Raw genomic sequence first — 14,368 nt, forward strand, 5'->3', positions numbered from 1 at the left:
AAGTCACAATATCTCAGATATTCCATGTGCTGTGGACAGCTGTGAAGGGAGAACTGGCATTTTATGAACTAGAGAAGATGTGGGCTGGTTTCTGGACTCAAGATGAGAGTTGCGGGGAACTTGAGCTTCCTTGCAACTTGCGTGGGTGTGAAATTTTTTGATTTCTTTTTCTCTCAACTGCAGGGTCCTTCAAAGAAGCCAGACTGGGCCTCATGGGCTGTCTCTGTGGGATGTAGGAAAATGTAGAGTTAAAGCTAAATGGTCAGCCCCTCGAAAACGTCTGCCTGTGTAATTATTTCTACCTGTACCTAGAGGAAAAAGCGCAGTGATGGATTCCTGGCAACAATGACTGACTTGAGTAAATGAATGAGCAGGGAAGCTTAGGGGATGGATGGGTACTGGTCCAGGAAGCTTGAGCCCTCAAGCTTCTGAGAGAATTGTTTTGTCTTAAGAGGTAGCTAGGACAGGTGCTAGGGTCCCCATAACTGTCAATCATAACAGTTAACCCTCACTGATCACTGACTGTGTTAGGCTCTCTTCTAAGCACTCAACATGGATTATTTCAGTTAATCCTCACCATAATTTTTTATAAAGTAAGAACTATTATTATACCCATTTTACCGATGAGGAATTGAGGTATAGAAAAGACAAGGAATCTACTAAAGGTTGCTTTGCTTGTGAGCAGCTGAATCAGGTCTTGAACACAGGTGGGCTGTCTCTAAAGCCTGGGTGCTTAACCTAACCCCTTACTTACTGGGTGGGACCTGGGGATTGCTGTCTTTCCTGATCTCTTCCGGTAGGATTTCCACGTTTCCACCCACCAGGGTAAACCTTGCTGTGTTCCATCTAAACAGCCTAATTTCAGGACCTATTCTAGGGACAAGAACCCTTCACAATGAGCCTTAACTTTACCCAATGGTCTAGAATACTGAATTTGGAACTCTGTGCCACACGTTCTCCGGTTAATTAGTGATATTTATTATATCTAACAAGAGCCATGATTTTTGTTGTGGGATGGATTTATAACTGCAAAAATTTGGTTTATTGGTAAGTGTTGCTGGATTCCCAGGAAAACACTGGTGATCTTTTCTTGGAGGCAGAGCCCCTAGGACTGCCCCTGGAATCCCTGGGTTTCCAGCCCTGGCACTCTAATTTCACTCTTAGTTATTTTGAGGAAAGCGGAGGAGGAAAAAGTCCACTCCTCCCAGTCATAGAATTCCAAGGATCTTCTCCCCTCAGGGAACTAGGCTCAAGGACATAAATCTCAAGGCTGATCTGCATTCCAATTGGGACAGTCCAAGGCTTAGGAATCACCTTTCATTTCACCTGTTTATTTTAGAATTAATCAGAATTAAGGTAAGGAAAACCTTTGTGAAGTCTCTATTTTGGTTCAGAATTTAAACATAGGCTCAAACATTTCCAAGAAACACATGTTTTTCTTTTTCTAAATATTTCCCAGAGAACAAGGTTCCATTGAGATTCCTGGATATGGCACAGTTATCTCTTCCAAACATCTAATCTGAATACTCCTTGTTTTATTTTAAATCCATTCCCTTTGAGCTATTTTTCTGTATATGAGAAAACATCCTTCCTCCAGTATTCCTCATGGGCACAATTTTCTGAAAATTCAATATTCTCATTTCCACAAGCTTCAAATTCACCTCTGAAAAGAAAAGGAAGGAGGCAGATCTTCTTAAGGTTATAACCATCCCCAGGGACAGGGTGGCATGATGGTTAGATGCCCAGACTAGGAGGGCAGTCAGTCAGACTTTACCACTCTCAAGCTGAGTGACCCTAGACAAGCCAATTAATTTTTCTAAGCCTCAGTTTCCTTATCTAGAAATTCATCTAGTAATGGTATCTTCCTTACAGGGGTGATGTGAAGATGAAATAAGAATATATACATAAAACACCTAGTCAGGGCTTGGCACTTAGGAAGGGCTCAGTAAACATGAGACTGTCCTTATTAGCTACTATTTGCCCTGTATCTGTGCGATTCCTAGGAACTTGTACCACCAGCAGAGAGGTATCACTGTAGACAAAGCCCCGCTAAGGGAATCAGGGACCTGGACTGTAGTTCCTGGCTCAGTTGCTAATTTATGTAATATTTGTTACAAATTCAAGAATATATTTTGTAAGTTATGAAGCATAATGATGAAACAGTCAGCCATGGACCTACCATTCACCTTAAATAGACCATTACCATTCTTGAAGCTACTTTTGAGTTCCTTCCCTAGCCCATTCCCCTGCCTTTCCTTAATGTGACCATCTAGAGTTGTGTTAATCCTTTCATTCCTTTGTAAAGGAATGTATGTATATTTCCCTAAATGGTATATTGCTTAATTTCTGGGGTTTGATCTTTATAAAGTGATGTCACATTGTACAGACTTCTGCATTTCCCACCCAAATTCTAAGATTGATTTATTCATGTGTTTGAGAGTAGCTGTATTCATTTTCACTGCTGTCTAATATTCTCCTACAGTCTAGTTTATCCTTTTTCTTATTGGTGGACATTTGTTTTGCTGCTATAAATAATGCTGCCATGAACATTCTCATACAAGTCTCCTGCTGTGTATGTGCAAGAGTTCTCTAGGGTAGTGTGAAATTGCTGAATCAAAGAGTAATTTTCAGGATAATTTCTAAAGAAGTTATATATAGAGCTTGATCACTCTGCCCTCTCTTAGTCTCAGTTTCTCCACATTAAAAAAAGAAACAAAAACTTCTGAGGATTAAATAAGACAACATATGTTCAAGTACTACTAAAACCATAACATACCATACAATGTAAGTTAATTTTTAAAAATAGGATAATAATACCAACCTAATCTTAAGAGAAGCAGAAAGGGGCTAGTGGGAAACTGGAGTTAACATTTATTGAATAATTATTATTTATGTGGCATCTTGGCACTTTATTTAATCCTCACAATAATTTTGGGAGAAGGTTAATACCATCTTTCACTAATTTATAGATTAAAATACTGAGGCTCAGAGATGTAAAGTTACTTGCCCAAGATTAAGCATCTAGTCATGGAGCTGTTGGTCCATCGAGGCATGGTTTTCTACCTAATAGATGTTTTAAATACCCAGGATATAATGCTTGAATACAAAGAATTTTGATTATAACATCTCTCTTTTGGTCTCTGAGCCCAGGACCCATTTTTTTTTTTTTTTTTTTGTTTAACCCATAGGCATGTTTTGAGATAAAACTGCCTCAAGGTAAGAAAATATGGCTTGAAGAGATACTGCACATCACAAGAATGAACCAAGACTTGGATGCCAGTGGATGCTTATTAAGGTAAGAAAATGGGTAAGCCTAGAGCCCTCAAAAAGAGAAGCCTGTGGCTGAAACAGGGGAAATACTGTCAACCTCTTTCTTTTTTTAATTCAGTAAGTATTTTTACATTTTAAAAAGTCCAGCGAATGCAGGAACTATCTGGGAGATATTTAGAACACAAGCCTGAGAAAGACTTATTCTCTATAGATCATGGTCTAGTGGAAAAGGCAGATATAGGCAATATTTCAATTCAAGGCAGATTGTAAAAAATTCAACAATGGAATACAACAATGAACCAATACTTTCATATATAGGCAATGTCCTGTGAAAAATGTCAGGCTCTGAAGTTGGCACATCAATTTAGCTCTGGCCAATTTAAGTGCTTAGCCTCCTCTCTCTGCTTGTTGGTAAAATACTTACCTTTAGAATTATAATTCTAGTTACATGACTGTCTTGGGGATTACTGATAATGTAATTAAGTTCCTTGTATATAGATGACGCTCAATAAACAATAGACGTTATTATTTAGTCCTCAAAGTAGGAAGGCGGAACAAGCATGGTTATCCCTACATTTCCAATGAGGAAGCTTAATTTCACTGAGATTAAGCAATTATTCTGAAGTTCCCAAACTAGGAAGTGAAGACGCCAGCCCAAATGCTGATCCTCAGACCACCACCTTTTAAAAACCACATTTACACCTTTCTCATGTCTTGTTGCTCCAATACATTAAGAAGAATGAAGAAGATAGGATGACGATAGAGGGAAGGGGGACTTAAGCAGAGTCGTGACCTCCAGGGAGGTGAGTTTAAGGAGAGTATTCCAGGAGCAAAAGAGCGCCCTTAGGGAGCATCTCGGAAACGGTGGGGTCCGCCAGGGCTGGGTGTGGGTTCGGAAAACCAGAGCAAAGGCTCCACCCACGCCTTAGGGTGCGGACTCAGTATCCAGCGGGTGCCGGACCCAGGGTCGCCACAGGGAAGGACGTTTAAACTGAGACACCTGACGCACGCCAGGTCCTCTCCCAGATCGCCCAGCCCATCTTCGGGGCGGGGAGCCATCGGTTAACTAACCTATCATCACTGCCGAGGCCGACGAAGTCTCTTTTTCATTGGTGATCGACAGGGTCACGTCACGTTCGCCGGACCGGCAAAGGAAGGGGGCGCCATGATTGGTTGGCGCCGGGAGGGCGGGCGGCGGAGGCGCTTGGCGAGGCTGGGTTTCAAGTCCGTGCTGGACTTTCTCCTTCCATGTTTCGAGGCTTGCGGGGCCGCAGGGGACAGGGATTCGGCCGGGCAGGAACCTGGATGTAGTTCTAAGAACCGTGGGGGTGACCGGAAGTGATCTTGGGGCTGACCGGAAGCGAGGCCTGGAGGGGAAGGGGAGACTGGGTCCCCGGGAGGGAGGGGGCTCCCAGCAGAAGGGGGCGGGAGGAGAAGGTGCGAAAGCGGCGTGGGAGCGCTGGGTAGGCGGCGGGTGGCTGCTGCTCCTCTGGGAAGCAGCGAGTGACCACCACGACCAAACGGGGACAGCCTAGGGAGTGGGAGTCCAGGGCTGCCTCCGGGCAGTCTGGGATAATTAGGCGGTAGGACCCTCGCACGGCTCCAGGGAGCTGGGTGGGAGGGATTTTGGAAGTCTGGACAGCCCAGGACGAGGAGCCAAGGGTACGGGAGGTTAGGTGTGCGGACATTGCGGGTCGGGCTTGGGGGGTGGCTGGTGGGTACTGAGTGGGAGATCTTGGTTGGGAGTTTTCTGCCTTCTTGCCCCCGTTGGGTAGAATCACAGTACTCACCTTTGTGCAAGAAACGGTGTCTCCTGGGGCAAGGAAGGAGCCAGGATGGCCTGGGCTCTGAAGCTGCCTCTGGCGGATGAAGTGATTGAATCCGGGCTGGTGCAGGACTTTGATGCTAGTCTGTCGGGGATCGGCCAGGAGCTGGGTGCTGGTGCCTATAGCATGAGGTGAGTGAGATTTTCCCAGACCCTGCACCTTCTGAATAACAAAGGCAAAGAAAGGATAGAGAATAGGGATGGGGGCCGGGGGTAGTTGGCGGGAGTGTATCGAGTTAAAGAAGCTGTCTGCGGTTAGGGAAAAGGGACTTGTTTCTTTTCGTCGCTTTAAGTAGTGATTATTGTGGAAGACATGGAGCAAGAGATTTTAGGCAGTGTCATGTCCGCGGAGTCAGAGGAAGAAGGAGGAATGGCCCTCGATTAGCAACCAGATGAATGTTGAGAGGCTGTTGTGCCAATGTGGGAATCTTGGAGACTGATGGTGTGTGTGTGTGTGTGTGTGTGTGTGTGTGTGTGTGTGTGTAGGCTGGACTGGACTTACGTGAAAAAGAGGCCACATTGAACATGGGAGGGACGTCTAGGGAGCTGAGGAGTTGGGAACTGGTGGTTATGATGAATATTGGTTGAGTGCTTGTTGGAAGGAAATGTGAGACCTTGGTGAAGAAGTCCGCACATCTGTATCATAGCCTGCACAAGGCCTGTAAAATGAAAAACTATCAAAGAGAGCTTTTAGATGCTTCTAGACCTTCAAGTCAAATGGTGATAGTAAATAAAAATATTCTTTGAAAGCAACATAACTTTCCCATGTAGTGAATTTGCATGCATTAGCTACTTCATTCCCCCAGTATAGTTTGTTTCGTTTGTAAGCTGTGTAAGAATTATGTCTGGAAATGTTGAAACATCTGCATCTAAATATTTGGGTAAGCTAAATAAGGGAGTCAAAAGAGACTGTAGAACATCACACTTTAATTGGGAAAGATGCTTTTTGGAGAAAGTGGACAAATTTTGTATTCTGATAGTAAGATCCTTTGAGAATTACATAATGTAAACGTCCTTTCTTTATCCCTGTTAAACCAAAGTAGACTTTCCTCGTGAAATAAAATTATGAGTTAGAACTTAATACTGCATCTTCAGGAATCTTTGCTTACAGTTAGAATAATAAAGGCTTTCCGTGTATGCATATTTTAGCGATTTTCAGGGAAATTTGAGTTCTATCACACACTGCTTTTAGTCTTGAGACATTTAACTCTAGTTTTGCCTGTTCTTGTTTACATGAGTCTGACCATAAACATAGATTAACTTGGTCTGAAAGTACATGTCTGGACCCTGAGCTTGCATGCCATAATCTGATATAATGTTTGACAATTTATGCTATTGTTCATGTAAAGATTACCACAGCAAAATGCTCAGTTTTTGTCTAGGTTTTCAGAGTTTAGGATAGAGATAATGAAACATAACTGTACTTGTTATAAAAGTAGTTAACATTGTCAACAGACATTTGTTTATCTACTAAGCACTCTACCATGCGACCTTAATACTAGTGAATGCTTTCTGTGTCTGAGTGGTTTCACAGGTATCAGTAAGAATGGCTGGCATATTTACACATTTAGAATTTTTTGCCATCATCAAATCCAGAGGAGTTTTCAAAACATCATTTTCAAACATCAAACATAATGTTTTCTTAAGAGCACAATGTGCCAAAATTTTATTTTTTTCACCTTCTTTTTTCATGTGTTTTGCTCTTGTCACTGTTATCTTAGATCTTGCATACATTTACTCATTTGTATTAATTTGTGTTAATAAGATATTAGTTCTCAAACTTTAGTATTCATAAGACTCACCTAGAATACTTATTAAAAATAGTTTCCAGGGTTCCATCTTTGGTGATTGGGCACAGACCAGAAATCCAATGTTTTAAAACAAGTTCTTAGATGATTTTGATGCAGGTAGCCCAGGGACCACATTTTGAGAAACACTGACTAGAGAGGTTTTGATAGACAAAGGCAATGGTTTTTTGTTCTTCCTGTTTCTCCTTTTAATTAGACCTTGTGATTGTTTTTCCAACGCCTGAACACGTTTTCTTTGACAAGCAATTTGTTTTATAAAATTTTTTTTGTAATATATTTGTTTTATTCTATTTTGCTTATTTTAATGGTTTATAGAGATTCATCTTAACTAGATTTCTGTTTTTGATTATTGATCTGCCATTGTATTCAGTATGTTCTTTTCATAAGTGGTTCTTTAATCTCACATTTCTCCTTACATTTTAATACATAGTAGATACTTTATCGTTAAAAACAGGAGATTCCCTGGAAACATGCTGAATGAAAGAAGCCAGTCACAAAAAGACATGATTCCATTTCTATGAAATATACAGGCAAATCTCCAGAGACAGAAAGTAGATTAGCGTTAACCAGAGCTATGGGAGAGGAGGGAATGGAGAAAGACTGCTGATGGGTACCATTTTTTGGGGGGGCGGTAGGTGTGTGATAAAAATGTTCTAAACTTGTGATGGTTGCACAACTCTGTGACTACACTAAAGACAATTGTATACTTTAAATGGGTGAATTATGTGATATAATGAATTGTATTTCAATAGAACTGTTATTAAAAAAGTAAAGATTAAATTTTGTGTTTTTAAAAATTCTTTACCCTTTCTTTTTTTTTTTAAATTGAGGTGGAATTCACATGACATGAAATTAACCGTTTTAAAGTGAACAGTTCAGTGGCATTTGGGGTGTTCACAGTGTTGTACGACCACCACCTCTATCGAGTTCCAAACCATTTTTCAGCACCCCAAAACAAAACCCTGTACCTATGAAACACTTGCTCCCCATTTCCCTTCTCTCCCTTGTAACCACTAATATGCATCATGTCTCTATGGATTTACCTAGTCTAAATATTTCATATAATGGAATCATATAACGTGTGACTTTTTGTGTCTAGCTTCTTTCACTCAGCATAAGTTTTCAGGGTTCGTCCACATTGCAGCATGTATTAATACTTCAGTACGTCATTCTTTTTTTTTATGTCTGAGGAATATGCCATCGTATGTATATATCATAATTGTTTATCCATTCATCCACTGATGGACGTTTGGGCATAGAAACAACGGCCTTTTTGTGTTCATCTCCAATCCTGCAATTTTGCTGAATTCATTTATTAGCTCTAGTAGTTTTTTGTGGATCCTATGGGATTTTTCTCTATAATCATGTCATCTGCAAGTAGAGATAGTTTTGCTTCTTCTTTTCCAATTTGTATGCCTTTTATTTCTTTTTCTTGCCTAATTGTTCTGGCTGGGACTTCCAGGACGGTGTGGAATAGCAGTGGTGCTTCCCGGTCTCGTTCCTGATCTTAGCCGCAATGCGTTCAGTCTGTCACCGTTGAGATGTGGACGTCTCATAAATTCCTTTTTAATGTTAAGGAAGTTTCCTTCTAGTCCTGGTTTGCCGAGAGGGAGGGGAGGAGGGATAGATTTATTGTGCTAAAATATAACAAAAAATTTCTCATTTTAGCTATTTTTCAAGTGCACAGTTCAGGGGCATTAAGTACATTGATATTGTTGTGCAGCCATCAGCGCAGTTCATCGTCAGAACTTTTTCATCACCCCAAACTGAAACTCTGTACCCATGAATCACTTATGTCCCCAGCCCTTGGCAACCATCATTCTTTCTATCTCTGAATTTTACTACTCTAGGAATCTCATATATGTGGAATCATACACGTTTGTCCTTTTGTGACCGCCTGATTTCACTTAGCATAATGTCTTCAAGGTTTAGCTGAGTGGTTTTACCATCAAAGGGTGTTGCTGTATTTTGTCCAGTGCCTTTTCTGTGTCTTACTCTGATTTTGCCAAGTGTCTTAATGTACTTCATAGCAGAAGAATATCCAAGATCATGTATTGTTTCAGTTGTCATCTCTTTTGTCTCCTTTCATCTTGAAGCATTCCTAAGTCTTTCTTTGTATTTTTATGACCTTGACAATTGGATGAAGACAGGCCAGTTATTTTGTAGAGTGTCGCTGCATTTGGGTTTGTCTGTTGTTGCCTCCTGATTAGATTCAGGTTATGCACTTTGGGTAGCGATACCTAAGAAGTGGTGCTGAGTTCTCTGTGTGTCGTAGTAGGAGCACAGGCTGTTCATTGGTCCCATTGCTGGCAATGTTAACTTTGACCATTTCGTTAACGTGGTGTACGCCAGTTTTCTCCATTGTAAATTTACTATTTTGCCTTTTGTAATTAGTAAGTGTTTTGTGGGGAGATACTCTGAGACTACGTACATATCCTATTTCCAATTTCCAAACTTTCACCGACCAATTTTAGCATTTATTGATGATTCTTGCCCTATTTGATTGTCTTTATGATGGTTGCTAAACGTTGATTTTCTAATTATGTCTTTCCTTCTACATTTATTAAGTGGCTTTCAAGAGCCTCCCTTCTTATTATTTATTTTTATCACTGTATCTTCACAGATTCTTACTTTATGCAATAGGTTATCATCTCTTACTGCCACTGTATATTTTGATCATATTATTCCACATGTGGCCAGAAAAACCCCTTCAAGCAGACTCCATGCAGCAACCTTTTAAAATTAAGGTCTTGTTGATGTTAGTTACCTGAGGTAACAATTACTTGCGTCCTCCTTTACTCACCAAAGGGTCCCTGTTTGAATGATAAATTATATGATCACTTTATTTAAAATGTGGATTAGATCATGTTACTTTTCTCCTGAAAACTTGCAATGATTTTGCATTTCACTTTGAATAAAAGCCTCAGTTCTGGCATTGCTCCACATGGAGTGCCTCTCTGACCATCTTGTCTGTATCTACTGTTCTTTTTCTACTGTTTTCCTTTTTTCCCCTTTATCACCTATCCATCTTGCAAATCTTCAAATTTTTCTTTGTCTTGGAGTTGGTCAGTTGTTACTGACTGTCCTTTAATTTCCCTTTCATTCTGAGTCTCTTATGATGGACAGTATCTTTAGACCAGCTTCTCTGTGCTGCAAAGTCTGTCCACTATGTTTTAAAAGATGGCACTGCTGTAAAAATAAAAATAAATGTGTAAGAATGTTTAACTCCAAATTTAGGATGCTCTTGTCTCTGGGAGATAGAGGGGGATATAATTTGAGGAAGGATACAGGGGGCTTCAACTTTTAGTGCTCTATTTCTTGAGTGGAGTGCACACAGGTACACATTCGTTATACTTTTTTTTTTTTTTTTTTACCTTTTTATGTGTCTAAAATACTGCATAATAAATTTAAGGAATAAAGTGTCTACTGCATAATCTGTTGCTGGTTAGCTTTCTTCATCTTTTTAAGGTGTCCTAGCATTTGTTGTCTCTTTACTGAAGATCCATAGATTTTTTTCCTTACTTTCTTATAGTTTACTTGCCGTCTTATAATTATGGAAGATGACCTCCAATCCAGCAATGTTGCCATTCTTTCTCCTACTTTGCTTTGGTCTCCTTCTGTGTTCTGCCTCCTTCTATCCTGCCCTCATTCTTTATCTGCTTTGTTTGCAGTTGTTTGTAGCTGGTAGTTGACTCACTCACTAGGTGTCATCAGGCTAGAATCTGGGAGAAAAATTAATTTGGTCCTTTGGATACACGGATTGGTGTTCTGATTTCTCCTTTCACTACTAGTTCATGTGTTATATGTATAGCAAGTCTTGGTTGATTCATTGTCACTAAGCAGATTTTTATTTATTCATTCAACAAATATTTGAGAGTCTACTACATGCTAGGTTTTGTACAGCTTGGTTCTGTAGCTTTGCGTCTACCGTACTCTCACATACGCAGGTGCTACGTCTAGTGCTGCAACAATTGAAAGAAAAACAGGTTCTTGTCTTTTACTTGCTTACCATTTGGTAGAGAAGAGAGACTCTATAAATAGATATGATCTAGGCTAGAAACTGATATGCCAAAAACACTTATAAAAGTGCTATAGGAGTTCAGAACGTAGAAATGCTACTTCTACGTCCTGAAGGTGGTATCTGAAAGAAGAGTAAGATTTGGCTCTGCAAAGATGGAGAAAGAAGATATTCCAGGCAGAAGGAATGTAGAATAATGGCATTGCTAGATTATGGAGTTTGTTCATCTTCATACAAGATAATGCTTCTTGTTTTTCCTGATATACTTGGAGTTTAAGTGTTTTGGTAGTTCTGCATCCTGGCCAATACTTTATTTAGTCAGTGTTTTAATTTGTGTCAGTCTGTTGGGCGTGGATTTTATTGTGGTTTTAATTTTCATTATCCTGATTTCTTACGGGTCTGAGCACCTTCACATGTTTATTAGCCATTCGTGTTTATCCTGAGAAGTAAGTATCCAAGTGTGTTTTTTTTTCTTCATATTAATTTATGGGAATTTTAAATGTATTTTGTATACTCATCTTTTGTCAGTTATATGTGTAACTGGTATCATCTCCCAGTTTGTTGGCTCATCAATTCCCTTTATGTGTCTTTAGTTCCAAAATTCTTAATTTAGTGTATTTCTTTTTTCTTTTCTTTATGGTATATGATATTTATGTCTTGTCTAAAAATTCTTCCCTACTCTAAAGCCATAGAGTTATTCTCCTATATTGTCTTCTAAAAGTTATAGTTTTTTTTTATACTTAAGTCTTTATCCACTGAGAATGAATTTTTTTAAAAAATTGATTTTTGTTGGTAAGCATCCAATTCCATTTTTTTCATATAGATATCCAATTTTCCCAACATTACCTCATGAGATTATTATGAAGTTTAAATGAGTTAACATATGCAAAATAATTAGGACAGTATCAGGCAAACTGTAAATGCTCAATAAATACTAGCTATTATTATTGCTACGATTTGAATTCTAGTAGTCTAACTCCAGAACTTGCCCCTTTAATTCCAGCGCTTTATTGAAATACAGATGAACTCAAGATATATTGTGGAGATAAAAATTCACAGGACTTGTTAATAGACATGAGGGTAAGGGAAAAGTATCAGTGTAGGATATTGCTAAGGGTACTAGATTGAGCATTTTAATGGATCGAGTTGCCATCCAATACAAGAGGTGGGGGTGGGGGAGCTAGGCTGGGCAGATTTAGAGGAGGATGGAGAGTTCCCCTTTGGACCTGCCTGGTCCATGTGATATCCCTGAGACATCAAAGAGGCAATGTTAGGTAGCTATTTAAATATGCAAATCGGGAGTTCAAAGCAGAAGGCTGGATCTAGTAGATATGTTGGGGAGTCATCAGAATAAGGTGATATTTAAATGTATGGGAATTAATGAGATCATCTGGGAGTGTAGAAAGAGAAGAGCCAAAGTCAAGTCCTGACGTTTTATAGAGGAAGAGGGGTTGCCACAAGGGACTTGAGAAGATGCTGCTGGTAAGGTAAGAAGAAAAGCAGGAAAGGATATTCAGGAGGCCAGAGGCGAGAGTGGCAAATGCAGGAGTTTCAGCTTGTTGAATGTGGCTGAGAGTGGAAGTAAGATGATCCCTGAGAAGTGACCATTGAGTTTGCCTACATGGAAGACATTGGTGATCATGGCAAGTACTTTTCATGGAGTGGTGGTGTGAAAGCCTCTCATGGTTTGAGGCATGAATCCGAGATGAGGAAACGTAGACTCTGTTTATATAGAGATTTCTAGTGAAGGTACAGAGAAATGCAGCAGTAGTTGAAGGGGGGCGTTATGGGAAGATTAAAAAAAAAATGATGGGAGCTACTCAAAGATGATTGATTATATGGTAATGGGTAGAATCCAATAGAGGAGCTTGTTAGTACCTGCATTGAGACGAGGGGATACAGAATAGATGGAGTCCAAGTCTGGGTAAGGCTCAGCTTTCCTAGGAGGAGGAAGTTTGCCTTCTTTGTGTCGAGAGCAAAAGATAAGATGGTTTCAATGGTATGTAGGTTTGAAAGATGTTTAAAAATGTTGTATGAGAGGTTTAATTAGTTAAATTGTATGTGAAGAGGCAATTGCAAGTAACACAGAAACACTCAGGAGTTCTTCACAGGGGTTGTGATAGCCAGGTGCTCCATACAGATTTGATAATAAATTATAGCCGCATTTTTTGGACTATTCATCCACAAGTATAACCCACTCATATTTGCTGAGTAGCCTCATTATAAAGCTTCAGAGTTTCTAATGGGCATATTATTATTTTAATCATTTATTTAAATAATGTTTATTGAATACCTACTATGGCTAAGCCTTGTTGGTATGAGGGTGACAAATGAGGTCCTTGCACTGTTGGAGTTTGCATTCTCAGGGGAGGAGTAGACAGACAGACAGACAAGGAAATTTCAGAAAGAAGTTCATGATGAATATATGTAGGATCTGCTTTAGGTAGAGTGACCGTGAATGTGTCTGTAGATAGGAGAATTTAGCAGAGACCTGAATGATGAAAAAGAATCAGCCAGGCAGAAATCTGGAAATTTAGCTTCTGGGGAGGGGAATCAACCATTGCAAAAGCTTTGAGTCCCTTTATTGAAATCAGTTAATGGATACTATCATTCTATTAGTGTGAATTGCACATATAGACACATGCAAATGTTGGTGTGCACCATCTTTAGAAATATGTTTGGAGCCTTGAATGGGAACTTTTGATTACTTTCCCCCCCTTAGGACTGTTTTGAACATGTGATGCTTTAGGCCAGGCATTGAGTGATAATAAAGAAGGATAAAACTTGGATAAAATTGATTTGTTTACTGTTTCTCCAATGCCTAAAATTGTGCCAGGCACATAAGTGCTCATAAGTGTTTATTGAATGAATGGAAGACAACCTGGATTTATATCTGCTGTTTACTAGCTGTGTAACCTTGGGCAAGTTATTCAACAGCTCAAATTACTTGAGCCTCAATTTCTTCAACTGGCAGATGAAGGGGGGGAGATAATTCCTCCTACCCCACAGCATGATTGTGTGGATTAAATGTGAATTTATGTGTAAAAAAAAAAATCAGTGGTAGTAGTTGATTTGGAGTGGAGGAGAGGAGAGCAAGGAGAAGGAACTACAGTTTGTCATCTGGAACTTTTAAAAAGGGAAAAGAGAAATAGGAAGTATAATAAGAGTGGAGACTGAAAAGCTAAACCTGGTCCAGTTTGGAAGGGTCTTGGGAGCCCGGTGGAGTTTATCTAGATTTCATTGGGAAGCCCTTGAAGCATTGCAAACAGAGTAGTGACATTTTAAATTTACTTTTTTTTTTTTTTTTTTTAAGATTTTTTATTGGGGAAGGGGAACAGGACTTTATTGGGGAACAGTGTGTACTTCCAGGCCTTTTTTTCAAGTCAAGTTGTTGTCCTTTCAGTCTTAGTTGTGGAGGGTGCCGTTCAGCTCCAGGTCTAGTTGCTG

At 39.7% G+C, this 14,368-nt stretch overlaps 1 protein-coding gene across 3 annotated transcripts in view; it reads left to right on the forward strand.

The window, feature by feature from the left end:
* Nucleotides 1-4,439: 4,439 nt before the first annotated feature.
* Nucleotides 4,440-14,368, forward strand: part of TFCP2 (transcription factor CP2) — a 38,813-nt gene continuing 28,884 nt past the window's right edge. For all 3 annotated transcript variants that reach the window (XR_012493977.1, XM_019724551.2, XM_019724552.2), the window contains exon 1: nt 4,440-5,227. Coding sequence is in view for 2 of the 3 variants with exons in the window: in XM_019724551.2 (XP_019580110.1) it covers nt 5,106-5,227 (122 nt within the window). In the remaining variant the exon portion in view is untranslated. The remainder of the gene's footprint in view (nt 5,228-14,368) is intronic.

This window comes from Rhinolophus sinicus, linkage group LG02, assembly GCF_036562045.2.
Source record: "Rhinolophus sinicus isolate RSC01 linkage group LG02, ASM3656204v1, whole genome shotgun sequence".
Lineage (NCBI taxonomy): Eukaryota > Metazoa > Chordata > Mammalia > Chiroptera > Rhinolophidae > Rhinolophus > Rhinolophus sinicus.